Here is a 27,562-nt window from a genome sequence, read left to right as displayed (position 1 = left end):
TGCTGCCCTACAGCAGTATTTCCCTTGCACTGCTCCTTCAGCGCACTCCGCTGGCATTTGCAGATGGCTCAGCAGGTTATAAAACGATAGGTGCGTAACAATGCTGCTTGACAGGTTTTATTGAGATGAGTAATCTGTTCGTACTTTACCACCAAGTTGATTTGAACAACAATGAACATGTGATCCCATTATAAATTACAGTCTTTGGAAAAGAAATATAAACATATATTATAAATTTCACACAGAGGCTGTTCACGGTCTGATACATTATCCAGGGGTACCTACCTCGTCATTGATCAACATAACAGCTCCCATGATATTACTTCAGAGTAATGCAAGGGTGTTTTCATCACTGACTGGCTCAGAGGGCTACTGGCCAAATACAGGCAGGTGGGGCATGTTGGTCGGTGTTTCCACACTGTATGACTCAATGACCCAGCTAATGTTCATCCTAAGGCCATGATCAGTAACACATCAGGCTGACACAGTACAATACAGTGTTGTCTGCAATGTTCCGATGCTGTAAATGGAACCAACAAAGTGAAATGGGTCAACCTGCCTTTGACTAGAAATCTCTTAGTCATTGGGAGGGAAAGGTGGATGATTATTGGCACGGAGGGGGAGTTGAGGGAAGGTAATTTACAGAGATATGAGAACAGAACTGAAAGCTGGAATTGATTGGATTGCTCTACAAAGAGCTGGCACAAATCTAATGGACTGAATATCCCCTCTGTGCCATTATAGATGTGAGACCACAATCTTACCTGTAATTGTTTGCTGCCAAGTAATGTTTAACCAGCATGAACACCATTATCTCAATGACTTCATGTACATTTGTGCCTGTGCTTGTGTATGTGTACGTGTTTGTATTTATACTTTTGTATTTGTTTAAGTACCTGTATGTACAGCATGTGTGTGTGTCTGTGTTTATGCTTATGTATCTGTATGTGTGTATGTGTATGTAGCTTTTCTCTATAAACATGTGTTTGTATGTCTTTGTGTAAATGTGTGAGTATATGCCTGTTTGAGCTTGTGCATGTCAATGTACCCATGTGTGACTGTGTTTGTGCATGTGTGCTTGTGTTTGTGCATCTTTGAAAGTATGTGTGAGACCGTGAGCATGTTTGTGTGTGTGTAGGTGTGCTACAAATGCCGAGTTTACATATCCAGTCCTCTTCACAAATACATCATGACTTTAAAATGGGGACAGGATTATGTTTTCATATCGTGGTCCAATTACTGTATCTTCAGCCACTTCCTCTGGTTCATCTTCCTCCAGTTCATCTGAAGTGGGTGGAGGAGGATACATGATAAGAATTGTAAACAAGCACAACCATCATTTATCAATTACCTTTCTACTGAGATTCTCAACACATTGGCGCTTTTGAAAAAAATAAATGAGTACACTGTTGCTTTCAAGGCCAGCATAAAAATCCAGCACAGAATGAATGTTTGAATTAGGTAATCATTTTAAGTGTGCTTTCTCTTTGTAGTGTTGGTTGATATTACCATGTCACTAAACATGTCATTTCAATGTAGAGAAACTGCCAGCTTTGTAGTTAAGAAATTAACCTTGTGAATGTGCATAATTTTGCAGTGGGAGAGGGATTCCCCTACTTGGCCCAATCTTGTTGTAGTGTTGTGAATGGGAAGAATAAGAGGGAAACAACCCATGGGCAATACAAAACTAAAATACTGCAAATGATGGAAATCTGAAGTAAGAGTAGCAAATGCTCGAAGCACTCAGTGGGTCAGACAACAGCCGTGGAGAGGAAAATCAAGTTGATGTTACTAGTGCTGAAGGACCAGAGAAGATTTAGATGAAATAGGTTTAGGGGGCATTGCCCAGCACTGTGCAATTGCATATTTCCTTGCATTCATTTAGCTTTCTGGGTACAGTCAGAAATATATTATAGTACTATGTGGCATGTAAACAAGAAAGCAACGTAAAAGTGTGTTTAATTATTGAGGGGAGTCACATCCAAACTGTACAGAAAATCTGCTGGTCCAGCACCACTAAAATCCCAGATTATCAGAGTTTTAAAACATTGTTCCATAAGCTCACATTGAAATTCATCAGAGGCGTGTAGAAGGCCAAGGACAGGGATAGAGTTCTCAGATATGTTAATTCACATATTGCCGTATATTAATTGGTAAACATGACAATAAAAGACCTATGAAACCTTTGAAAGGGGCAAACTACCATTGGGTCTGAAGAAGGGGCCTGACATGAAATGTCACCAATCCTTTTTTCTCCAGAGATGCTGCCTGACCCATTGGAGTTACTCCAGCACTTTGAGTCTCTCTTTGGTAAATTACCGTTGTTGGTCAGTGAGTGGGCCCAACTCAGAGATCCCTGGTCTAGGTGAATGAAAGTGATTATGAGCTTCAAGATGGAGACAAAAGTCCCACTAAGAATCTTTGGATTTTGGCACCTCCTCGTTAACGTATTATAATGAATAGAACCATAGAGCCAGATTTTAAAATTATAGTATGGAATTTAAAGAAAATCAAATCATGCAATATCAAATCAGTGGAAGAACCTTTCCAGAAGAGGATGTGCACTTTGTTTGTTGTTCCAATGGTTACGTCGCAATGTGTGGTGCATCTTGAGAAAGGAGAGGGTGCGATCCTTCTGGCTATCCTGACGTGTGGTTTACATAATTAAAAATGACAAAAATAACAATCTTTTTGTTGGCAGTTCACATATCATATAGAGCAGAACAATCCGTAAAGTTGCATTGGGTCCATATGATTGAGCAGATGGCTGCTGACTAATTTCCAATGGTTTGATGAGTGGAAATTGTTCCTTTTAATTACTTGTCAGCCTAGTAACTGCGCAAGGGTTAAGAGCTGGTGGCTGAGCAAATGTGAACTGACTCTTCCTGTTGGAGTTCGAAAGGCATATTTGCCCTCAGCAGTTTGTCACTGTGGATTGACCACTCAATCAAATAAAGTAACATAGTCAGGATGACTGACAAAACATCCCTCCTTTCCTGCACTATATAAATTATGTGGCCCATAACTCACAGAGGCAGTGTTCAGGTTGATGGAGATTCCACTGTGGTACATCAAGATAGATCGCCTTAATGCTTAACGTTTGCTTGGACCTAGTTGCAGCTGACATATGTGGTTAGGATGCTATCTCATGTACGGATCTCCAGAAAACCTCAGCTGCTGGCTAGCATGGTGAGGTACTGTGGCAGGGACTGGAATGCAAACTGTGTAGGAAGGAACTGCAGATGCTTGTTTAAACTGAAGATAGACACAAAATGCTGGAGAAACTTAGCAGCACAGACAGCATCTCTGGAGAGAAGAAATGGGTAACGTTTCCGATTAAGATCCTTCTTCTTATGGATAAGAAAACTCTCAGGTAAATTCCCACATGATCTGGGTTTGAGATTGCCATTTGCATTTGGGAGAAAATACGACCAAAGAGGGTGTAATTACTACATTTTGTTCAATGAATGGCAACTCCTGCAACTACTTATCTTTCTCACTCCAATCTCTCCCCAAGAAATATCCGCCTCAACTTCTCCACTCCCCTGTCTCACTCCAATCTCTCCCCCAAGAAAAACCACTGCCTTATCTTTCTCACTTGTGGTTTTCCTGTGGTCACAGTACATTATTGCCTGTGGAGCTCAAGTCTTTACAGAGATTTGTGAAGGGATACAATGTACAAAGGCGCATTCAGCATTAATCCCATTGTCCCGTTTCTTTCTCATAATCCTGCTAAAATTCTCACATCATTACTTATTTCAAATTTCTTTCAAATATTATCAATTAATCTGCTTTCTTATTCTCTGAAGTAGTACCTTCAAGGTCACAATAACTCACTCTGGTTAAAAGGAGTTTCCTCCTGTCGCCTCTAGGACCTTTGCTGATCACATTGTAGCCTTCTGCTTTCTGGCCTTCTGATACTGGTGGTCCTTCCTAATTACATCTGCGAAAACCCTCCATAGTTTTGTAGACATTCCCAAGTATTTTTCAAGGGTGGGACTGTGGCTCACTAACTAGTACTGCTGCCTCAGGCAGCATCTCTGGAGAAAAGGAATAGTTGATGCTGCTTGACCCGCTGAGTTACTGCAGCATTTTGTGTCTATCTTCGGTGTAAAGTAACATCTGCAGTTCCTTCCTAAACATGGACAAATGTTTTGAATATCAATCCTTGTTAGGATTATTTTCAGACTTTCTGAGGCCTTGATATTCTTCCTGGATATGAGGCCTTAAATTAGATACAGTCTTAATTTTTATGATGCCTCCATTATTAAAATTCAGGATCTCTCGGGTTTATAATTGTAAGGATTGCCACATAAGCCTGACAACATACATATAAGCACATGTATTGCTGGGAATGGAAGAGTAAGGAAGGCATGATGAAATTAGTTTGTGGTTTGAAGGACCTGTTCCTTTACTATACTTTTCTATGTTCTGTGTTAATAATAATAATAATACAATACAATAATACTTTATTAGCCAAGTATGTTTTTCAACATACGAGGAATTTCATTTGCCAAGTAAGTCACACAAATAAAAAGCAACAGAACACACAAAATACACTTTAACATAAACATCCACCACAGTGACTCCGCCACATTCCTCACTGTGATGGAAGGTGAAAAAAAGTTCAATCTCTTCCCTTCTTTGTTCTCCCGTGGTCGGGGGCCTCGAGCCTTCTGTTGACGGGATGATCTTACTCCCGTAGCCGGCGGCGAGCCTCCTCATCGGGGCGATCAAGCTCCTGCATTGGGGAGGAATCTCAGCTCCCCCGTGCCGGCCAATCTGACTCCAGGTTGGGGCTGCTCGAATGTCATGTGGCATCCGGAGCTCCCGACTCGGGTCTCTCCCGCGACTAAGAGCCCTTGATGGTAAAATCCGCGGTCTTATTTCATTTCACTGTCTTGCAGAAATTTGTGTAATTTGTGTGTAATTTATGTTTTCTGTGTTGTTTGAGTTGATGTGGCTGTGATGTTGCAAGCAAGAGATGTATTATAGTTGCACCTCACCATACTTGTGCGTATGACAATAAACCTGACTTGACGACTTGACTTGATAAAAGTCAAATGTGATGAAAAAGTTGGATAGAAGCCCTGTACGTTATAATATACTGTATCAGCGAGGTCCCTTGGTTTGGCAGGTTCCTTTCTTGAAGCAAGCATGCTAATTAACTAATATGATAGACTTTAATTTCAGATGCTGGAGCATGCTATTTCTTAGCTATTGCCAGAGGTACTTTTTCTGTAACTGATGGATGGGCTTACAATGTCCCATTTTCAAGAGCTACATCTCTGTGATTGAGTGTAGTGTTGGGAGCTTCATTGTCATCTTAAGCGATTTATGTTTAGTCGAAGTGGGAGTTTCATGTGCTGTAACTCAATGGGGGCAGCTGATACACGAATGATCAGTGAATAAATATAATTGAGTAGTGGTTGGCAATGAAACTGCCAGTTACTTATTGCAATGTCTTCGACACTTCAAGGTTGAAAACAGCATTGTGCAGATCAACCACCTAATATTACAATAGCTTTTCTCTGTTGATGTCATGCACAGACATCAGTGCCCCTCCTACTCTTTGGGGGGTTCAGTGAACCCCAACAGATGGACGAGGTCTAAGGACATCATCACAGCAACCAATATTATATTTTATCCAATGGGCATACATCTAGGAAGGAGTCACTGAGGCATCATATTCACCAAAGGACAATATATCCCACTACTACTCCAGTGGGGACCCTATTAAGCAGGAATTGAGTGTGGGATGACCAGGGATAGCTTCTACAAAATATAAGGATGTAATAGTTAGGGGCAGGTGTTGGCCATCTGGTCCTACACAGTCTACTCAGTCATTCAGCAAACCATGGCAGAACTTTCAGCTCTGCACCATTTTTTAGACATGGTCCCCATATCTCGAGAAATCTAGTGACATCTACCTTTGGATGAGCACAAGACTGAGCATTCCCAGCCTTCCAAGGTACAGTATTCCACATGTTTTCCACTCTCTGAGTGAAGCAACCTACCTCAACTCAGTTTTAAATAACTTTCCCTCTCTTCCTCCCTGCATCAGTCTTACCTTGTCTTTAAAAATTTCATATAACAGAATAACATACAACTACTTGGTATCCCTGTCATGTAAACAAACACACCTGAGGTGGACCTTGTCGGCACAGGTGATGCCCGCACTAATTCATTTGGATGTGCCATCGTTAAGTAGCAGCACAGTCATTGGATAGAGACTGCTCCTTAAAGATGGCGTGAGATTATCAGTGAGTGAGACAACCATGATATTCTTTTCACTCTGCCGATTTGTGCACCTCTGGATGCGCCCATGATTCTTTTGACCCTAATGTAGGAATCAGAACTATGCTGTGGACTATACACTTACAGGATGTAGATGTAACATCATCCCTGGAGGCCTTCCTCTGTTAACGAACCTGAGAATTGTGTTCAAATGTGACCACTTACCATGTTGCAAAGGCATTTCATAGTCATCAGAAACACAGACTGAAACATTCCAGGTAATGTGCATCAGTTGTTTATATGTTCCCATTTTCCTCCATTATATGATGTTAGTCATGTAAGTATGAGATTGAAACCATTCTTTGTCTTGAGGAGTTCAGAATCAAGCAATAGCCATTCAGTCTGAGTCTGTTCCACCATTCAATGATGCCATGAATAATGTGTATCTTGTTTATTCTCCCACCTTGCTCCAATATCGACTGATTTCCTTATCTTGTATCATCATAGAACTTTTTTCTTTTCAGACAATAATGGTATGGAATTTAAAAAATAAGAAATAATCCTCATACTAGAAGCAAGTCTTATGCACAAACTCACAAACATTTTAAAATTAATGTTTTGGCTCTGAATAACATAGGGCAAAAACAGCATTTAACTCTCATCCCTAACTGCTGGTGGGAATGTGTAGGTGAGCCCACCTTCTTGAGACACTGATGTCCTTCTGATGAAGGTTCTCCCAGTGTTGTTGAGGAGAGAGTTATAGGATTAAGTTCCTGTGAAAAAATGGGTATATGTTTCTAATCAGGCTAGTTTGCTGAGGAAATTCTGTGGTGATGGTTGTTCTCACTGTTAGAAGTCATGTATTTGGCAGTATTTTGAATTAATAAGACCCACAAGATTGCAAGACCTTAACAGCATTGAAGTGCAGAGGGATCTTGGAATTCACAGTGGCAGCATAAGCAGATAGGTTGATAAAGAAGGCATATCGTATGCTTGCCTTCATTGCTAGGGGCATTGAATATAAGAATCTAGAAGTCATCATGCAGCTCTGTGGGGCTTTGGTTAGGTCACATTTGAAGTATTGCATGTAGTTCTGGTCGCCCCATTACAGGAAAGATGTGGAGGCTTTGGAGAGGGTGCGGAGGAGATTTACCAGAATGCTGCCTGGATTAGACAGTTTTAGCTACAAAGAGAGGTTGGATAAACTTTTATTGTTTTCTCTGGAACTTTGGAGGTTGAGGGAAGATTTGATGAAACTTTATAAAATTATGAAAGGCATAGATAGGGTAGACAGTCAGAGCCTTTTTACCCAAGGTGGACATGTCTGGCACTAGAGGGCATAGATATAAGATGAAAGGGGGAAAGTTTAATGGAGATGTGCTTTTTTACACAGAGAGTGGTGGGGGCCTGGAACACAATTGCATGGGGTGGTGGTGGAGGCAGATACCATAGTGGTGTTTAAGAGGCTTTTAGATACATGAAGTGCAGGGAATAGTTGGATATTGATCACATGCAGGCAGATGAGATCAGCTCAGCTAGGCTAAATGTTACAAACTGGAGCGCTGACTGTTCATCAAAGGACTGCAGGACAGGGTACAGAATGTGCCCACAGAATAGCCTGATGGTGGAAGGAATGAATCTTTAGTTGGTGGATGGGGATGAAATCAGAATGGCCCTGTTTTGAGTTACCCTGCATCAAAGGACTCATCCAGGGTACAGAATGTGCCCAGAATAGCCTTGTTCTGTTTGGGATGCACAGAATGGCCCTGTTTCCCCTTCAGCAATGCAGAAAACTGGATTTGCTCATCAGATCAGGCAGCATCTGTGGAGAGAGGAATAGAGATAATGCTTCAGATCAAAGATGACTTTTCCACAGCTGCTGCCGGGCCTGCTGAGTGTTTCAGGCATTTTCTGTTTTTGCCTATGGAATTGTTACTGAACATGTGATAGAAAGTGGACCCGTGCCGCAGGCTGAGGAATAAAACATAATTGGTCAAAATCGATTTGTGCTTAATTTCAGATTAAATAACTTCTTCCTCTTCTTGCGTTTTGGGTGCACAGCCTAAAGTTGTAGGACAACTTGTTCTATTTGATCTTATTTGATTGTGCACGCCAGGTTGATTGCATTCGTCGAAACAGGGCGGACCACGTGAAGGTTGCAATCTCCCACCCCTAAATAACTTCTTCCTGTACCCTTTATTAAACTGATATCTGAGAGTGAATCACCTCCATTCACTTTCCTGCTTTGACTCCGAAGGGGAATACCTTGATTTTTTTCTTGTTTGCTGCTCGTGTTCTTAATTATTATACAGTGATGTTCCAATAATCCAGCACCCTCAGGACTTTGATGGTACCGGGCTAGTGGTTTTTCCTGACTATAACTTCTATAAATGCCAAGCAAACGTTAATTTATGTGCAGTGCAGTGGTATATAAAACCTTCCATTGAACCCGATGACTTTAACGGTTGCAGGAAATAAGCAAGCAGACCAGAGGACGTAGGTTTAAGGTGAAGGGGAAAGGTTTAATAGGAATCTGAGGGGTAGCTTTTTCCTGCAGATGGTAGTGGGTGTATGAAACAAGTGGCCAGAGGAAGTACAGTGCCCTCTATAATGTTTGGGACAAAGACCCATCTTTTATTTATTTGCCTCTATATTCCACAATTTGAGATTTTTAATAGAAAAATTCACATGTGGTTAAAGTGCACATTGTCAGATTTTATTCAAGGCTATTTATATACATTTTGGTTTCACCATGTAAAAATTACAGCTGTGTTTACACACAGTCCCCCCATTTCAGAGCACCATATTGTTTGGGACACATGGCTTCACAAGCGTCTGTTTAATTGTCTCCTTAATGCAGGTATAAGAGAGCTCTCAGCACCACGTCTTTCCTCCAGTCTTTCCATCACCTTTGGAAACTTTTATTGCTGTTTATCAACATGAGGACCAAAGTTGTGCCAATGAAAGTCATAGAAGCCATTGTGAGACTGAGAAACAAGAACAAAACTGTCAGAGACATCAGCCAAACCTTAGGCTTACCAAAATCAACTGTTTGGAACATCATTAAGAAGAAAGAGAGCACTGGTGAGCTTACTAATCAGAAGACCTCCACAGCTGATGACAGAAGAATTCTCTCTATAATAAAGAAAAATCCCCAAACACCTGTCTGACAGATCAGAAACACTCTTCAGGAGTCAGGTGTGGATTTGTCAATGACCACTGTCCGCAGAAGACTTCATGAACAGAAATACAGAGGCTACACAGCAAGATGCAAACCACTGGTTAGCCGCAAAAATAGGATGACCAGGTTACAGTTTGCCAAGAAGTACTTAAAAGAGCAACCACAGTTCTGGAAAAAGGTCCTGTGAACAGGTAAGATGAAGATTAACATATCAGAGTGATGGCAAGAGCAAAATATGGAGGAGAGAAGGAACTGCCCAAGATCCAAAGCATACCACCTCATCTGTGAAACACGGTGGTGGGGGTGTTATGGCTGCTGAAGATACTGGCTCACTTATCTTCATTAATGATATAACTGCTGATGGTAGTAGCATAATGAATTCTGAAGTGTATAGACACTTCCTATCTGCTCAGGTTCAAATGAATGCCTCAAAACTCATTGGCCGGCAGTTCATTTTACAGCAAGACAATGATCCCAAACGTAATGCTAAAGCAACAAAGGAGTTTTTCAAAGCTAAAAAATGGTCAATTCTTGAGTGGCCAAGTCAATCATCTGATCTGAACCCAATTGAGAATGCATTATATGCTGAAGAGAAAACTGAAGGGGACTAGCCCCCAGAACAAGCATAAGCTAAAGGTGGCTGCAATACATGCCTGGAAGAGCATCACCAGAGAAGACACCCAGCAACTGGTGATGTCCATGAATCGCAGACTTCAAGCAGTCATTGCATGCAAACCATATGCAACAAAATACTAAACATGACTACTTTCATTTACATGACATTGTTGTGTACCAAACATTATAGTGCCCTGAAATGGGGGACTATGTATAAACACCGTTGTAATTTCTACATGGTGAAACCAAAATGTATAAAAATGGCCTGTATTAAAATCAGATAATGTGTACTTTAACCACAAGTGATTTTTTTTCTATTACAAATCGCAAATTGTGTACAGAGGCAAATAAATAAATGATGGGTCTTTATCCCAAACATTATGGTGGGCACTGTAGTTGAGCCTGCCTTGAGTAGTTGAGTTTACGAAACAGTTAGACAGGTACATGGATAGGACAAGTTTGGAAGGATATGGACCAAATGCAGGCAGGTGGGACTGGTGTAGCTGGACATGTTGGGCAGTGCGGACAGGTTTTGCCAAAGGACCTGTTTCCACACTGTATCACACTGTGACTCTTTGGCTCTAAGACCGGCTCTTGCCGCAATCCTTGCTTGTACTCCAGATCCCCCGATCACACACCACAACAATAAGTAAGCCAGGTGCAGAATCAGCACAGTTTCTAAACCATCAGATGCCAGATTGTTTGTTTTGCTTTTAACCGTCAAGATGTATGTGCTGCATTTTGATGGTGTGCAAGGCGGAATATTTCCAACAGCTGTAGCCTGGTGTGTTGTTTCTCTCTCCCCCTTGTGCTCATCCATTTAGAAGATTGGCTGAGAAATGACAAGCCACAGCTCAACACTTGCAAAAATAACCTTAGTAGCTGCTTATCTTGAGTGCTGGAACTCTGCTCTCCCAAAGTAAAACACATTACTATTTTTATTTACAGCACCTAAGTCCCTGCTCCCAATCAAACAATACATGATGATTTCATTGCGCAAGCTCTCCTTGAGTGGTGGGCATCTATCCAGGCCGAGCCCTTGGGCTCCCTCTCTGAAGTTACCCACTTCTTTCTTTTCCTTTGTTATTACAAAAACCCACCTCTCGAACCAAGTCTTTTGATTGCAAGTCATTATGAGACTTGGTGTCAAATGACACGCAGTAATACAATGTTGAGTGCCTTGCGTTGTTTTATTGTGCTGCCGTCGATATCACACTACAGTTACTCTTAAACAATCTGCATTATGAGAAGGATCTCCTGTTATCGCAGCCAAACATTTGGTTTGGTTTGGTTTGGTTTATTATTATTGTCTTGTGCAGCAAGATTCAGTGGAGTACTATAATACATACATAAATGCAGCATGTGGTGTAAAGAAAAAAATAGCAGGGTGCAAAATGTTGTGCAGCAGCATGATAGCATTACTGTTACAGAGAAAGCACAAATAATGAATTCAAAAGTGCAAAGTCCGCAGTCAGGTAGGTTGGGAGATCAGGACTACACCCTTGCTTATGAGAGGTCAGTTCAATAGTCTGATATCTGGGGGAGAAGCTGAGTAACAGCTTTCCAGATTTACAACTGAATACACAATGGGCATTAAAAAGCGGTAACCTTTCTACACCATTGTTCTGTGAATTTCCAGACGGATCTGTCTGTGCTCAGATCGCCATATTTCTTCTGTTTGAGGAGGCAGATAAGTTTAAGAATTGATTAATTGACTGATCCAGCATGGAAACAGGCCCTGCAACTGACAGAACAACAGTTTTAAAATGAACATTGTTTCTCAGGTAAATCACTGTAAAAAACTGGCATGTTAAGAAACTAGGGAACGGTAGTTTGAATTGTAGATTCCCTGTTTTAAAGTCGGAATTGGTACTCAGATGGGATCACCAATCTTCCCGGATCGACTTTGATCCATTTCCCAGGGAAAACTAATGAGATGAGACAGTCACACTTCTAATTATTCAACCACTGCCATCGGCTTCAATACTTGTGTTGCCAGTAGACTGAAATTGCCCCCAAATTTCCTGGAGTTACTAATGCAAGAAATCCTTGGAGAAAGAGCAAGATGCATCTCATAGTCACAGTAATTCTGTATGGCACAACTTGCTCATGCCGACCAACATACCCCATCTTCACTAGTACCGCCTGCCTTCATTTGGCCCATATCCCACTAAACCTGATCAGTCTGAAGAAGGGTTTCGGCCCGAAACGTTGCCTATTTCCTTCGCTCCATAGATGCTGCTGCACCCGCTGAGTTTCTCCATTCTGTGTAACCCCCCCTGATCAGTCTGAAGAAGGGTTTCGGCCCGAAACGTTGCCTATTTCCTTCGCTCCATAGATGCTGCTGCACCCGCTGAGTTTCTCCAGCTTTTCTTTGTAACCTCCCACTAAACCAAGCCTATCTATGTACCTGTCTAAATGCCTCCTAAACATCACAACAGTACCTGCCTCAACTACCTACTCCAGCAGCTCAATCCATATACCCATCACTCTTTGCATTAAAAAAATGTACCCAGGTTGCTATTAAATCTCCCCCCCCATTTTAAACCTATAGTTCTCAATTCCCCTACTTTATGCAAAAGACTGTGCATTTACCCGATCTATTCCTCAAGATTTTTTACACCTCTATAAGATCATCTCTCACCCTCCTGTGCTCCAAGGAATAAAGTCCTAGCCGGCTCAACCATTCCCTGTAGCTCAGGCCCTTGAGTCCTGGCAACATCCTCCCATTGGCTTTGAATGTCCCTACTTAGTAGTCAGCTTTTGGAAAATTATTTCTAATTGCCACAAATCTGCGCTGTGCAGACCAATATCAGATCCTTCATTAGCTTAATATTATCTGCAGTTTAATTAAAATAACACAAGAAGTGATGCAGCAATATGTGATGCTACCTCACAGTTCTAGGGACATAGGTTTGATCCTGACCCCCATCGCTGTCCGTAAGGAGTTTGCACATTTGTCCAGTGACCATGTGGGTTTCTCCTGGGTGCTCTTGTGTCCTCCTTCATTCCAAGGGTGTGCTAGTCAGTTCATTGATGACTGTAAATTTGGCTACTTAATAACCTATCAATTGTTACTGAAATGAGAATCCACTAATCTGGCACAGATAGGTAACATGTTAAAGAATATAAAGTGCTGGAGGAACGCAACAGGTCAGGCAGCATCTACAGTGGGAATAGACAGACAAATGTTTTGAGTGGAGTCATTTCCACAGACGCTGCCTGATCCCCTGAGTTCCTCCAGCAATTTGCAGTTTGCTCAAGACTGCAGCATCTACAGTTGCTTGTGATTCCATGTTAAAGTATAGGTCAAGACAGCAAGGAATCAATTCTTCGATATTTAATAAATGTCAATGTTTATTTTTGACGTTTTCTTTCTTTATGCTCTCTCTCCATCAATCAATTTTCCTTTCACCTGTGCTGGATTTCAGTGCTGTTTCTCTCTTTGGATTTTGACTTGGATTTTTTCTTCAATGCTTATTCCACGCCAGTCTTCCATTCACTATGAACCTGATCATGTCCTCACACCATTATTGGTACCTTGTATTTCCTGCAGACTTTTCCCCAGCAAAACCCTCTTAACAAGAGGGGCAGGAGAAAAGCACCTGATCAGCATGCTCCAGCAAGACCTGGCCCAGAGTTTCAGCCTTGATCAGACAAAAGTAGCTCATTTAGACCTTGATTGAGACTGGGTTGGTGCCAGATCTCTTGTTGTTGACCCATGGCAGCTGTTGGAGAGAGGATATCTTCAGCCCATCTGTTTTGTCTGGATTGAACCCAAGGTGATAGATATTAAAGAGAAACAGTGACCTAACACACCATTTCATTTGTGCTGTGCTGAGAAGAGGGCACGCTGAGCTCTCAGTTGATGGGAGTTGCCAGAAAAGAGTGAAAATTTCCGCTGGCAATCTCTCCAGAATTGTTAGTTTTCAGATTAACACAATCCAGGTAACTTGCAGAACAGAGGATACTTGAATCATAAACTAATTGTGGATTAACAATGCCTTGGATAAACATAGCTTCATGTCGGGAACTTCACTCAGCTTACGTGCGTTTGACTGTATATAAATTACAATATCAGGTCATTATGTTGTCAACGGAGTGTGTTTCCTTCCCACAATTATCTTACATTGGAGAGTTGCCAGTTTAAATTCTGTTCCAAGATTCGGCACTACATTGACAGAAGTGCCGTCCTTCCAATTACACTGAGGCTCATGTCTTTGAAACCTGTGGCATCAATGGAGAGTTAGCCCCTAGTTTCCTGGTTAATGTTGTTCCCTCAACCAATATCGTTTTTTTAAACAGATGATCTAAACATTATTGCAGTGCTGATTGTGGAAACTTGCTGTGTGGCACTGGCTTCGTTATTTCCCATGTTCAAACCAGGGCTGATCTGCAAGGATATACTGTGGTCTACAAAGTGCCCTGAGACATCCTGAGATCATCATGAAAGCCCCTTTGAGGTGATTTATACGTGGTGTTCTATACCAGTCTTTGGGAATAGCGATAGCTGCATTGAGCCTGATTTCAAAAGCACGTTGATATCAGAACTAATTATTGAAGTACTGTTGCTATCTGGCAAAAAAAATTAGCCTCATCTGCCGAGATTAATAATGCATCCGTAGCTAATTTATAACAAAGGAGGACCTGGTGCCAATTATGATTACCTTCCAGCTGTGGTGAATCACTTTCTTTTCAAGATTATTGAGTCAGAATTTTAACAGAATTCAGCACTTCAGTTATTAATCTTTCAATGTTAAATGGCAGTCTGCATCTCAGGGATGTAATGGGGGAGTTACAATGCTGTGTGCTGCTGAGCAGAATGGTATACTGTCATCCAATGTTATCGCCTGGCTTTTTTGCAGATTAGCTGATGGCATTTTCACACAGGTGTGATATGGTATTTCAGTGATGCGCTGGATTATAGTATTGAATACTTTTGGACGTTGCGCTCACAAAAGTTGTGCTCACAGTCTTGTCGCACTCCCTTATCATTGGGGCAAATACCAGCTGAATCGCAAATAATCGGAAGGAAGATGTGAGAATTGATGACCTTGTGACAACTTTCTGTCCACAAGGAATTGCCGCCACAAAATGGGTGGCACGGTGTTGCAGCAGTAGAGTTGCTGCCTTACAGCGCCAGAGAACCGGGTTCGATCCTGACTACGGGTGCTGTCTGGATGGAGTTTCTATGTTCTCCCACTGACCACGTGGGTTTTCTCCGAGAACTTTGGTTTCCTCTTCCTCAAAAGACATACAAGTTTGTAAGTTAATTGGCTTGGGTTTGTGTAAATTGTTCCTAGCATGTGTAGGCATTATGTTAATGTGCAGGGAGTGCTGGGTGGTGCGGATTCGGTGGGCCAAAGGACCTGTTTCCGCACTGTATCTCTAAACTAAATAAACAAAACTAAAATAGCTGCACAGAACAAGCCATATATGTGTGTTTGAGGGTGAATGGGGACGGAGCATGATAGGAACCTGCCTCCCAGGTTTAGGTGATCTGAGATGGAGGACTGTTTCAGTGGGCTATCTCTGTAAGGTTATTCTTTGCATCCCAAGTATTCAAGCTGGTCAGTAGGTTCCAGTTAATCTCATGCTCACTCATGCCCTCAATCCATCCATGGATGAGTGGGTCTATGCTGGCCCTTGCCAGGGCTCGAAGGAAACTGCCTACTGGGATAACAGGGATATCGTGAGCATGAAGGACATCATGATATTGGGGCACACAATGTGCAACTGATGAATGTTATGCTAGAGATTCATAACTATGATTTTATGTCAAACATGGGCAAATAAGACTAGTACAGATCGATGGACATCTTTGTTGCCGTGGACTATATGGATGGTAGGCCTGTTTCCATGCTGTATGACTCTTTGACAGCACAGGGTTCACTGACAGCACAGTTTTCAGGGACAGCATAGCCCTGAGATACACTGTGAGCTCAAGGGATATCATGGGGCTATGAGATTTCATTAGGTTGGGGGAAATCATGAGGTTGTGGGATGTCATTGCATTGATGGACATCAATGAGGTGAGATGCATTCATGAGTTAAGGACATTATTGGGTTGAGGAACATCGTTGTGTTGAATGAAATAATGAGGTTGAGGGATATACTTGGCCTGAGGGGCATCATCAAATTGAATAACATCATGGAGTTGAGGGACATCGCTAGGGTGAAGATCATCACTGAGTTGAGGGATATCATGGGGTTGAGGACATTGTAGATTTGAGGGACATTGCAGTGTTGAGAGATGTCATGGATTTGAGTGAAATCGCAGTGTTGAGAGTGTTGTGTCATTGCCGGACATTGGATGCTGGAAGGATAGCAGATGGTTGAGGACATCACAGTATGTAAGAACGTCCTGTGATGGTGGGTTGTGAGTTGCTCTGATCGCTGCTCGCAGAGGTTAAAATGTAGACAGGCAGCAACCTCAGGAAACACACACCACCAGAGGTTACCGTTTACCTGCCTTGTCCGCTTGTGGTGGTGATTGGGGGGACACTGATGCAATCCTGCTGTTGCCTTTCACTGTGGCGATGCTCTCAACTGTTGAGTGAATCTTCACTACTCGAGGGTCACAACACATGGCAGAACCAGAGCAGAGATTTATGTTCTGCCCATTAATTGTTACCAGCAACCTATCATTATCAGTCCATTAACAGGAAATTAATAGTTTCTCAGACAGCATCAACGTTAAGTGCCCTGAAAAGTTATGAAAGGAAGAAAATTGTAAATTTTCTAACAAAACTTGAGTCTGAAAGTTTAATGGTGCGATTGACATATATGTTGCATATCAGATTCACTGGTCATCCATTGTGTATGGGGCATTGCAGTTGCACAATGTCTACTTAACAACGCTGTACTCCAACAATGGACATTTCCAGCGTGTTTTAAGGGTCACATAAATGCCTTGCTTCTTTATTTTCTTATCATGAGTCGACAATTAGTTTGGGGGTGATGCAGCTAATAAAGCCACTGCCTGTGAACAGTCTGACGAAGGGTCTCAGCCTAAGAAGTCACCTATCCATGTCCTCCAGAGATGCTGCCTGACCTGCTGAGTTACACCAGCACTTTGTATTCTACGGGAGATTCCAGCATCTGCAGTTCATTGTGTCTCCAAAGCTGCTAACTCACAGATCCTGCATCCCAGGTTCAATCCTGCCCTCTGCTGCTGCAAGGAGTTTGCACATTTTAACCCGGGTGCTCTGGTTTGCTCTTGCATTGGAAACTTACAGTATGTTAATTGGTTGCTGTGAATTGCTGTCAATGTGTAGTGGGTGAATCTGGGGGATGTTCATAGAAAGACTGGGAAATAAATTGGGATTGGTGGGAGCTTGATAGCTGGTGCAGACTCAATGGGTGAGAGAATTTGCTTTTGTACTGTATGATTCTGTAACCCCATTTCAAATATCACTGATGCTGATGCTGCATATTAACAATCTTTTAACATTCATGGTATTTATGGAATAAACAGCAATCCACGTGTGAGTGATGCCATGATTAATTCCTCTCCTTGCATCCATAGAGGTCGTTTGTGCAGAGCTGCACATTCGGGTTTTGCCTGAGGTTGAACTACCTCATCTTCATTAATCACCACCGTCACTGGCGAAGCCCCTTACCAATGGCCAGCAACAGAATAAGGATGACAAGATGGAGTTGGGCTCTCGCAGCCCAGCCCGCTGTACTCACACCACGGCCATGACGGAAGCCTGGTGATAGATGAAGGGAAGGGGTCAGAACCATGATCTCATGTCCAGTTTGCTTGTGGGATGGTGGAATGTGAATTCCTATTTCCCACATCATAATGATTGAGGAAAATGACTATTACATACTTGAACCCTGTCTGTGAATGTTAAACACTGCCACTACTAAGTGGAGAGCATCAGCTGCCTCAGAGAGCGCACCTGGCATGGGTCCACCATTGAATTCAATCGGGTATATGCAGTGTACAGCAACCTATGAAAGTATGGGACAAGAGAGGCCACGATTTAAGCCATAGTCTGCTATGTTCTCATCTTCCTTGTCAGTCCAAGGGTAGCTCCAAGGATCATTAGCAAAGGGGACGCATTAAGGCCAACACATAATGTGCACGAGGAGCCTCTCTCACATAGGTTTGTTTGCACATGCACATACAAGCCCCCATATGCACACACTCACACATACACATGCACACACAAGCCCCCACATGCACACACTCACACATACACATGCACACACAAGCCCCCACAAGCACACACTCACACATACACACACAAGCCCCCACATGCACACACTCACACATACACATGCACACACAAGCCCCCACATGCACACATGCACACACAAGCCCCCACATGCACACACTCACACATACACATGCACACACAAGCCCCCACATGCACACACTCACACATACACATGCACACACAAGCCCCCACATGCACACACTCACACATACACACACACACAAGCCCCCACATGCACACACTCACACATACACATGCACACACAATATATATACACATAAACATACACATATACACTCACACACACACCACATGCACACACTCACACATACACATGCACACACAAGCCCCCACATGCACACACTCACACATACACATGCACACACAAGCCCCCACAAGCACACACTCACACATACACATGCACACACAAGCCCCCACAAGCACACACTCACACATACACATGCATACACAAGCACACACTCACACATACACACGCATACAAGTGCTCTCACGCACACAGGCAAATACATGCACTCAGAGATAAAAGCACATGTTTGAGTATGTATGTTCACGTGCGTATGCAGATGTGTCTGCATGAGTGTGTGTGTGTGCACACCTGTGTGCACTGTTGGTGCAGCTAATAAAGTAGGTGAAGTGTAAAATCTGGGGACATTGATTGGAATGTGGGGAGTATAAAATGTGGTTAATATAGGATAATGTGAATGGGTGCTTGATAATGGATGTGGAGTTGGTGTGCCGAAGGGTCTGTTTCTGTAAAATGTTACTGTGCTATCTCTGTCACGCAAATGTGGAAACATAGGCGGAGTGATTACGAAGCATGTGCGCTGATGAGTAACTACAGCCATACCTCGCCAGAGGCCTCTCGAAGCTTAGACGAGTGGAACCTGGTATTATTTGGGGCAGATGAGTTCAATGAAAAAGATTCATTTACTTGAAAGCCTGGAATGCATCTAAGAGAGTAATAGAACAGAAGGGATTAACAATAAAGTGAAGTTAGGGGAAGGAACTAAAAAGTATTTACTTCATGTGCTTAGTTTCTGAGAACTAATCCGTTCCATGTTAACGTTGCAGATGAGGACACATGTTGGAACTTCAGGGCTGGGCACCACCATTCCTTTCATTCGAATGTCTCCACTTTCCTCAGTTTTACTTGGCACTCCTCCCCCGTCATGAGTACCGTCCTCTCATCCTCTCCCTGAGCACCACACGTGGTCAGATTTTCATTACCTAGGACCTGGTCTCACCATAGTTGCCAACGTAATTCCCTATGTGTTTGAAGTGAAGAGAGCAGCTGGTTCCAAGCAAAGTAGGGCATCTTCAGAAGCACCAATGTCAGTCTGGAGTAAAAGACAAGTCTGGGCCTTTTAATAGTGGCTACCATTCCCATTCCCCATGCACCATCTGCCCTTCTGAATTTCGGCTCCTTCACTATGAGCGCAGTCCATCCCTCTGTGCCAAGATCCGGCTCCTCCACTTCAAGAGCCATCCATCCCTCTCTGCCAAGTATCCCCCCCACCCGAGTCTGTGCACAGCTTTCAGGGAAAGGCTGGTTACACTGCACCTGCCCGCCCAGCTCTGCATTAAAGGTGTGTGGATGGTGACACCACTAGTGTATTAAGTGTGAACCCTACTCCAGCATGCGCTATAAGATGCCTCAGTGTTGGCACATTCTAATAAAAGAACAGCTGCAAATCTTGGAAGTGAAAATTAATTGCAGCCGGATTACTGCCCCAAGAGGTGATCGATATTCAGTTTGTATTCACGGTCTCCTCTATCTGGCCGTATACCATCATGAAGGTTGAAATTACCCAGGGCAGTCTGTGACCAAACCCTTTTCATTTCCTAGTTATTTTAAAAACCACCATATCAAACTATTCCATTGCTAAGATGCTGGGTCTGGCGAACAAAGGCGTTTTGTGTTAATTCGTCACAACAAGACTCTGCATAGATGTCTGAAAGTGTTTTGCAGCATCCGCCTTTGGAGTAGACTGCTTTTCTTGGATAGGTTACTCAGCTCAGCACTTGGAGACCAAAGGTGTAATTTAAATTAACCCGGTCCGTGAAACACAACGTCAGACATACCAACAATTCTGCACTCTGTCTCGGTATCAGTTTCACTAGAGACAGAAGCAACCACAATTAAATCGCTAAGTATATGGAGGAATCTAACAATGCAAAATTATTGAGGATTGTTCTGCTCTCGGGAAGTTCAAACCCAGCATTTCTGCTCATTGGATGCTCACTAATAAATGTTAGAAATTGTAGAGGAGAAGCTTTTATATCTAAGGAGAGATGTCTGTGTCCCCCCTGGTGTGGTCTGGCATCCAGCATAATATATTTGTATGGACATTGACAATGGCGAATAGAAGAGAAGGAGATATTTGATGAAGTAGAAAGAGAGGAGGCAAGGTTAACGAGCTGTACCAATGTTTTAAGTTCCACACCAGGTCTCTTCACTTCTCTGCTACAAGGACTAAATGGCTTTGTAAAATGGGAACAGCAGTAGATTACCAAGTACTAGAAACCTTTTCATTAGTCTGAGCTTGGCCGGACCAAGTTCTGACCCTGGTTCCCACCTGTCCCTGCACCCTTTGTAACTTTGCTGAGCACAACTTTATCAACGTAAGATCTAAAACGTACAATTTGCATTAATTGCTTTTTCACAGAAGAGATACAAAAGACTGGCAATTATAATATTTAATTGTTCACGTTAGTGCATCTTTCCATTTGAGCTGTGACTCCAAACACTGCCTGACAATGAGAACTATGTTAAGTGGTGGGCTGTGGTAGTCCAGAGCTAAACACTGAACAACATAGCGTTTGTAACTTCAGGTCTCACTGTGGCATTGATGCTACTTGGTGAACTAGTCCTTTGCAAGTTTCTGGATTATAAGCTTGTTATTTTGGAGACTTTGTAACAGCTCTCCAGTCTCACACTATCTGGAGCAATTAGCAATGGGCAATACATGCTAACTTGCTCTTGATGCAAATGTATTCTGAAATATGTAAGAACACTTGTAGTATGTACTAGACTAAGTGGGACCCGTTGGGGGGGGGGGGGGGGTCTTTCTGGAGCGCTAGTAGAGGTGTTGTGGGCTGAAGAGACTGGTTTCCAGAGGGCTAGTATGGACATTGCGGGCCAAATGGCTTCTTGGGCTGGCGGCTCAGTCACTTAAGCCTGTTGTGCTGGCAGCTCACTCACTCACGGCTGGTGGGCTGGCAGTTGAATCACGGCTATTCCTTGAAATTCCATTTCAAGCAGGGTGCAAGGCCATCAAATTCAAGTGCAGTTTCATACCATTTCAAGCAGGGTGCAAGGCCACTAAAGACAGCGAGTCGTGACCTCTCCCTCCACCATCTTGCAGAGACTGAGCCATGCCCAAACTTCAAGGTTTTATAGTCCCTCCCCCCCCCTCTCCCCCTCTCCCACCATGAAGGGGCGTGGCCTTCATGGCATGATTGATAGGAGAGAGAACCTCAACATTTTTTAAACACTAATAACTCTCTTATTTTTCATCGATGGGAAAAATCCTTGGCACCCGATGAGCGGAGGGGGACTGAGTAAGATGGCCAAAGATCACAGCCATACGTGGTAGTGTTTTTTTCTGAAATCAATATAAAGCGCAAACAGGCAGTGGTCAAGATTAGACTTTTAATTATATGGAAGGCAAGGCAACTTTAATTAGGCAAGGTAACTTTAATTAGGCAAGGCAACTTTAATTAGGCAACACAGCTTTAGCATTTCCAAACCAAAGGCAACACAGCTTTAGCATTGAACTAATCTCCTCTGCTTGTACGTGATCAATATATCTCCATTCCCTGCATATACATGTGCTCATCTAAAAGCCTCTTAAATTCCATTATTGTAACTGCCCCTACCAACACCCCTGGTATGGCGTTTCAGGCAGCCATCACCCTCAGTCTAAAAACCTTGCCCAGCGCACATCCTTTAAACTTCTCCCCTCTCACCTTCAAGCTATGGTCTCTGGTCCATGCCATTTCCACTCTAGGAAAAAGGTTCTGACGATGTCCCTGGTCAAACGTTTCTACGTTATTCCAACATAGCTGCAACTATGATCTTTCCCAAATCAATGGACCAAGTGTCAACACCATTCCAGGTGAACGTAACCTTGACATCCCATTTACCGCTCCCTCTCCCACCAACAGTCAGTGGCTGCAGTCTTCGTATTTTCAGTCTGTGAACAAGATGTCACACAGGTATTGTGTAAGAAGGAACTGCAGATGCTGGTTTAAACCAAAGATAGACAAAAAGTGCTGGAGTAACTCAGCGGGACAGGTGGCATCCCTGGAGAGCTGGAATAGGTGATGTTTTGGGTTGAGAATCTACTTCAGATGGGTCTTGACCTGAAACGTCACCCATTCCTTCTCTTCAGTGATGCTGCCTGTTCCGCTGAGTTACTCCAGCCTTTTGTGCCACACAGGTATTCCTTGAAATGACAAATGTTTGATTCACAAACATTTTCTACAACACCACAGACTTGATTTACAAAGCTATTTCCTTCTATAATTTATAACTCGTTACTCTATGCACATTGGCAGTTCAGATCAGTTAATTTCAGTTCAGTTCAGTTTATTGTCACGTGTACCGAGGTACCAGTCAGCAGAAAGGCAATGCATGATTACAATCAATCCATGATAAGGGAATAGCGTTTAGTGCAAGGTAAAGCCAGCAAAGTCCGGTCAAGGATAGTCCGAGGGACATCAAAGAGGTAGATAGCAGTCAGCACTGCTCTCTGGTTGTGGTAGCAGAATGCACTACAACAGCTTTCGCGACAAACACAATTTTGTGCAATGTTATGCATTAAAAGGTTGTGGAATGGTTGGATGTTTCCACTTGGTGAGGTGAATGCTGGGGGTACAAGTGCAAGGAGTGATCTTACTGCTTCCTAGCGCTGTGAGCACAGTTTCTTCTCTGAAATAGTTTCCTTGGACATAAATCTCCCTGGCCATAGCATAAAGGGCCTGTCCCACTTGGCCGTCATTTACGCGACAGGCCAGTAGTGACAGTCGCGCGCGTCTTCATGCGTAAGCACAGCCGTCTGGAGCGCTTGACGTCATTTGAATACCCAGTTTATGATATTTACCCAGTTAGTTTATGATATTCATGGTGATTTTCTACAATGTTCCCATTTCTTGAGTGGTGCTAGCAATTGGAAAACTGCAGATGTAATGCCCCTACTCAAAAAAAGAGGTGAATGAAAAGTAGCAAGCTGCAGACCAAGCTGCAGACCAAATTAATCTATAGGAACGGACTGGTTTAAATTTAAGGATGCTGGTTTAAATTGAAGATAGACACAAAATGCAGGAGTAACTCGGCGGGACAGGCAGCATCTCTGGAGAGAAGGAATGGATGACGTTTCGGGTTGAGACTCTTCTTCAGTCTGAAGAAGGGTCTCGACCCGAAACGTCACCCATTGTTTCTCTCCAGAGATGCTGCTGGTCCCGCTGAGTTACTACAGGATTTTGTATCACTTATCTGGTTTGCTCTTCCATTTCTATATTGGTATGTAACCTTTCAGGAATTTGTGTGCAAGGATTTCCAGTTTGTTCTGTATACAAACATCTGCCAAATCCTCATTCCTCATGTGAATTGCCTGTTGCCAAAGATTGCCAACATTCCCATTGTTCTGAAAATGCTAAATAATTATCCACAATGGACTCTTAAATCGTGCGCGCTTATATCCATGACGCGTAAAAGGCGGGCCGACTGCATATGGGCGTTGCGCGGCGGCGCATGGTTACGCCACTGTGACGTAATAATGCATCACCACGCATTACATGTACGAGGTCAGGACGTCAGCGTGCGACCGCAGTATGTCCGCATGCATAAGCGATACGCCACGCCGGTGGCGCACAAAGATTTTACTCAGCACGAAATCCTGGAGGGCCGCGCAATACTGCTCACAACTCCACACTCCTCCACACCTCTCCATGCGCCCGTCCCGTGCTACCCACACGCTACCCGTGCGTCACAAAGCGATTACCACATTTTTGGAAGTCGCGTAAATGGCATGCAAATGACGGCCAAGTGGGACAGGCCCTTAACTCAATAAACCTTGTTTTTGATCCCGTGCTAATCTGAAATGAATGTCCATGATTCATTGTTTTCAGTGTGAAGTGCTGGTTTGATTTGTAATGCGAAACTGATGGTATGTTGCTCATTACTGCTCATTCATAGCCCTGTAATCCTGGTTCTTTTCAATGAAATTGCTAATATTTTAGCGCACCATCTGTGTAAATTGGGCTTAATTTTCTCATTTCCGTTGGTCATTTTACAAATACCATTAAACTGGAGGTAGTCAACAATTCTTGAATCAGAATTTTTATTAGCTGAACACATTTTTGGATGCACAGTAATTTTCATTTCTGCAGTCACTCAATTATTGGCACCTCAGGGAGGAATGCGTTGATTGTCAGTTTATTTTAGTTAGGAGATTGTTTGATAGCTGGCACTGTAGTATAAGTACGGAACAAACCTTGTTCTTGCAGGGTTACAGCAGCAATCATTTTCTTTCATGTTCTGAAGAAAACAATCAATAACTTAATTTTATAATGATAATCAAGTGAATGGCAGGAAGATTGACCGATGTAATGTTTTGCCAATAGACCCTTAATTCTTCCTCTCTTGTGCTTTAAATCATAACAGTGTGTGCCGGGACTGAGAACAAGCTGAGCACCCTCTCTGACCTGGAGCAGCAATACCGTGCGCTACGGAAGAATTACGAGAATTGCGAAGTTGTCATGGGCAACCTGGAGATCACTAACATCGACCGGAACAGGGACCTCTCCTTCCTACGGGTAAGGTGGTAGCACTTAATCACAACATATTAGCAAGCCCAGATGGCTGACAGCCACCAGACTGAGGCATCGAGCAGATTGCTTCTATCTGCACTTTTTCCACCAACTCATGCACCTGACAGGAGAGCGCATAACCAGTGTGCAAAAAATCTACCTCTTGTAATGTCAAGCAGAATCCAAACGTATTTCAAGTGCAGCCAAAAAAATGTGTGCAGTGGGTGTGTAATGATGAAAGGGAGGTGCACGTTAAATGTTTCCGATACCGTTCCTTCTCTGACGGAAATGTTAATCCTCCCTTTCTCGCCAATACATTTGACAGATATGCATCTCCAACATCTGGTTCACAATATTTTTTATTTCATTTTTCCATCTGAAAACAGCAGGTATATTTCTTATCCTCCTCGGGAGGTGTGCGGCGTACAAAAATGTTGTTTTGATGTGTTTCAGGAGAAATGATCCTTAGATATTCAGAGACAGACTCTCCTGATGCCAGTTGGTGCTAATCTTCCCCACTATAACAGTTTGCACGAAAACCATTTAATGATGTGATTTACAGTTAATTACTTAAATCTGTTTGGTAAACTGTTACTGCAAAACATATCTATCACACGCCAGACCATTAACAAACTAATTAAGCTTCTTGGAGTAGATTTAAGACACTGCATTCTGAAAGAAGCATTGAAGTCACGTGGGATGGGCGCATGCTGATGAGGTTCAGGCACTTTCCTTTATTGCCCATTTGTCTAGGGAGCGTGATCTCAGTTTATTTGTACATGTCCATCTATTATCAAAGTACAAAATACTTGGAAACATTAGGCAGCATCTGTGGAAATGAATACAAAATTGCATCGGAGGTCAATGGTTTTTCGTCTACATTCATCGATGTAAATGTTAAATCTCTTTTCCTCCCTTACCTGCCTTATTCCAAGCATTAATAGACAAAATATTGGAGTAACTCAGCGGGACAGGCAGCATTTCTGGATAGACGGAAAGGGTGACGTTTCAGGTCAAGACCCTTCTTCAGTCTGAACTCAGTCTACCCGAAACATCATGCATTCCTTCTCTCCAGAGATGCTGCCTATCCCGCTGAATTACTCCAGCACTTTGTGTCTATATTCGGTTTAAACCAGCATCTGCAGTTCCTTTCTACACTGATACTAAGCATTTCCCACCAACGCTCCATCTTTCTAATATCTGCAGTGTTTTCAATTTTGGTGTTGGAAGGTCTGTGCAATAGATCCATGTTTTCCATCCTCACCTTCTGCTGACCCAGGACAAGTTAGGAAGCAGATTGCCATTCACCCTCTATCAAGCTGGCAATATTTGTGGTGTCATGTTGCACTGTTAACAAGTCCTTTTATCAACATCACTGTCAGAGGAAACTCAGATTTTGAAGCTGCTTATCTTGAGAGAGATAATTTTTAGTTTAGCTCAGTTGAGAGATACAGCAAGGAAAAAGGCCCTTCCGCCCACCGAGTCCATGCCGACCAGCGATCCCCAAACATTAATACTTTCCAACACACACGAGAGACAATTTACAATTAACCTAGCCAATTAACCTACAAACCTGTATGTCCTTGATGTAGGGGAGGAAACCAAAGATATTGGAGAAAACCCATGCTGGACACCGGGACAACGTACAATACTCCATATGGATAGCACCCGTAGTCAGGATCCAACCCAAGTCTCTGGTGCAACTCTATCGCTGTGCCACCATAATTAGCATTACCATTAAGTCCATTCAGGTTGCAATGCAACATTAATTATAAATTAACTCATTTTGAAGTTAGTAGACTCATTCGTCTCAAGACAATCAGGTCATTGAATTTCAGCAGGACTCAAATGCAGACGAATAATCACTAGTGCCAGGATTTTGCCATAAATGCCTTTTCATGCCTTTTTTGATGATTTCACCAGGATAATGTATTTTTCACAATCAGCCTTTTTTTGCCATTTTGCTAAAAGGTCGTGCTATTTCCTTTAGTTGTACCAGGATTACAATGACGTTTTCTATGTTAACACGTTAATATTAATGTTATTATTAACGTGTTAACATAGTATAACTTACAAGAAAACTGCCACCACCGGGGCGAAACTGGGGGCGCCACCATCGGTCATTCATTCGTTCATGCCGTTGCCCGCTGGTTTAGTCTTCTTCAAGATCTATTTAAGAAAGAACTGCAGATGATGGAAAAATCGAAGGTAGACAAAAAATGCTGGAGAAACTCAGCGGGTAAGGCAGCATCTAGGCGACGTTTCGGGTCAAGACGCTTCTTGAGACTGATGTGGGGGGGCGGGAAAAAAAAGGAAGGCGGGGGCAGTAGGACTAGAAGGAGAGGTGGGAAGAGGGAGAAGACAAGGGCTATTTAAAATGAGAGGTCAATGTTGATACCACTGGGGTGTAGACTACCCAAGTGAAATACGCAAGCTTGTCTCCTCACTACATTTTCTGCTGACTCCA

The 27,562-nt window shown here is 42.9% G+C and overlaps 1 protein-coding gene across 4 annotated transcripts in view; it reads left to right on the top strand.

Moving 5' to 3' along the window:
• Positions 1-27,562, top strand: part of LOC129698887 (receptor tyrosine-protein kinase erbB-4-like) — an 804,589-nt gene that overhangs the window by 260,973 nt on the left and 516,054 nt on the right. For all 4 annotated transcript variants that reach the window (XM_055638279.1, XM_055638280.1, XM_055638278.1 and 1 more), the window contains exon 2: positions 24,950-25,101. In XM_055638279.1, coding sequence (XP_055494254.1) covers positions 24,950-25,101 — 152 coding nt within the window. The remainder of the gene's footprint in view (positions 1-24,949; positions 25,102-27,562) is intronic.

The sequence above is a fragment of the Leucoraja erinacea genome, chromosome 7 (genome assembly GCF_028641065.1).
Source record: "Leucoraja erinacea ecotype New England chromosome 7, Leri_hhj_1, whole genome shotgun sequence".
Taxonomy (NCBI): Eukaryota; Metazoa; Chordata; class Chondrichthyes; order Rajiformes; family Rajidae; genus Leucoraja; species Leucoraja erinaceus.
This window is presented reverse-complemented; position numbering and strand designations above follow the sequence as displayed.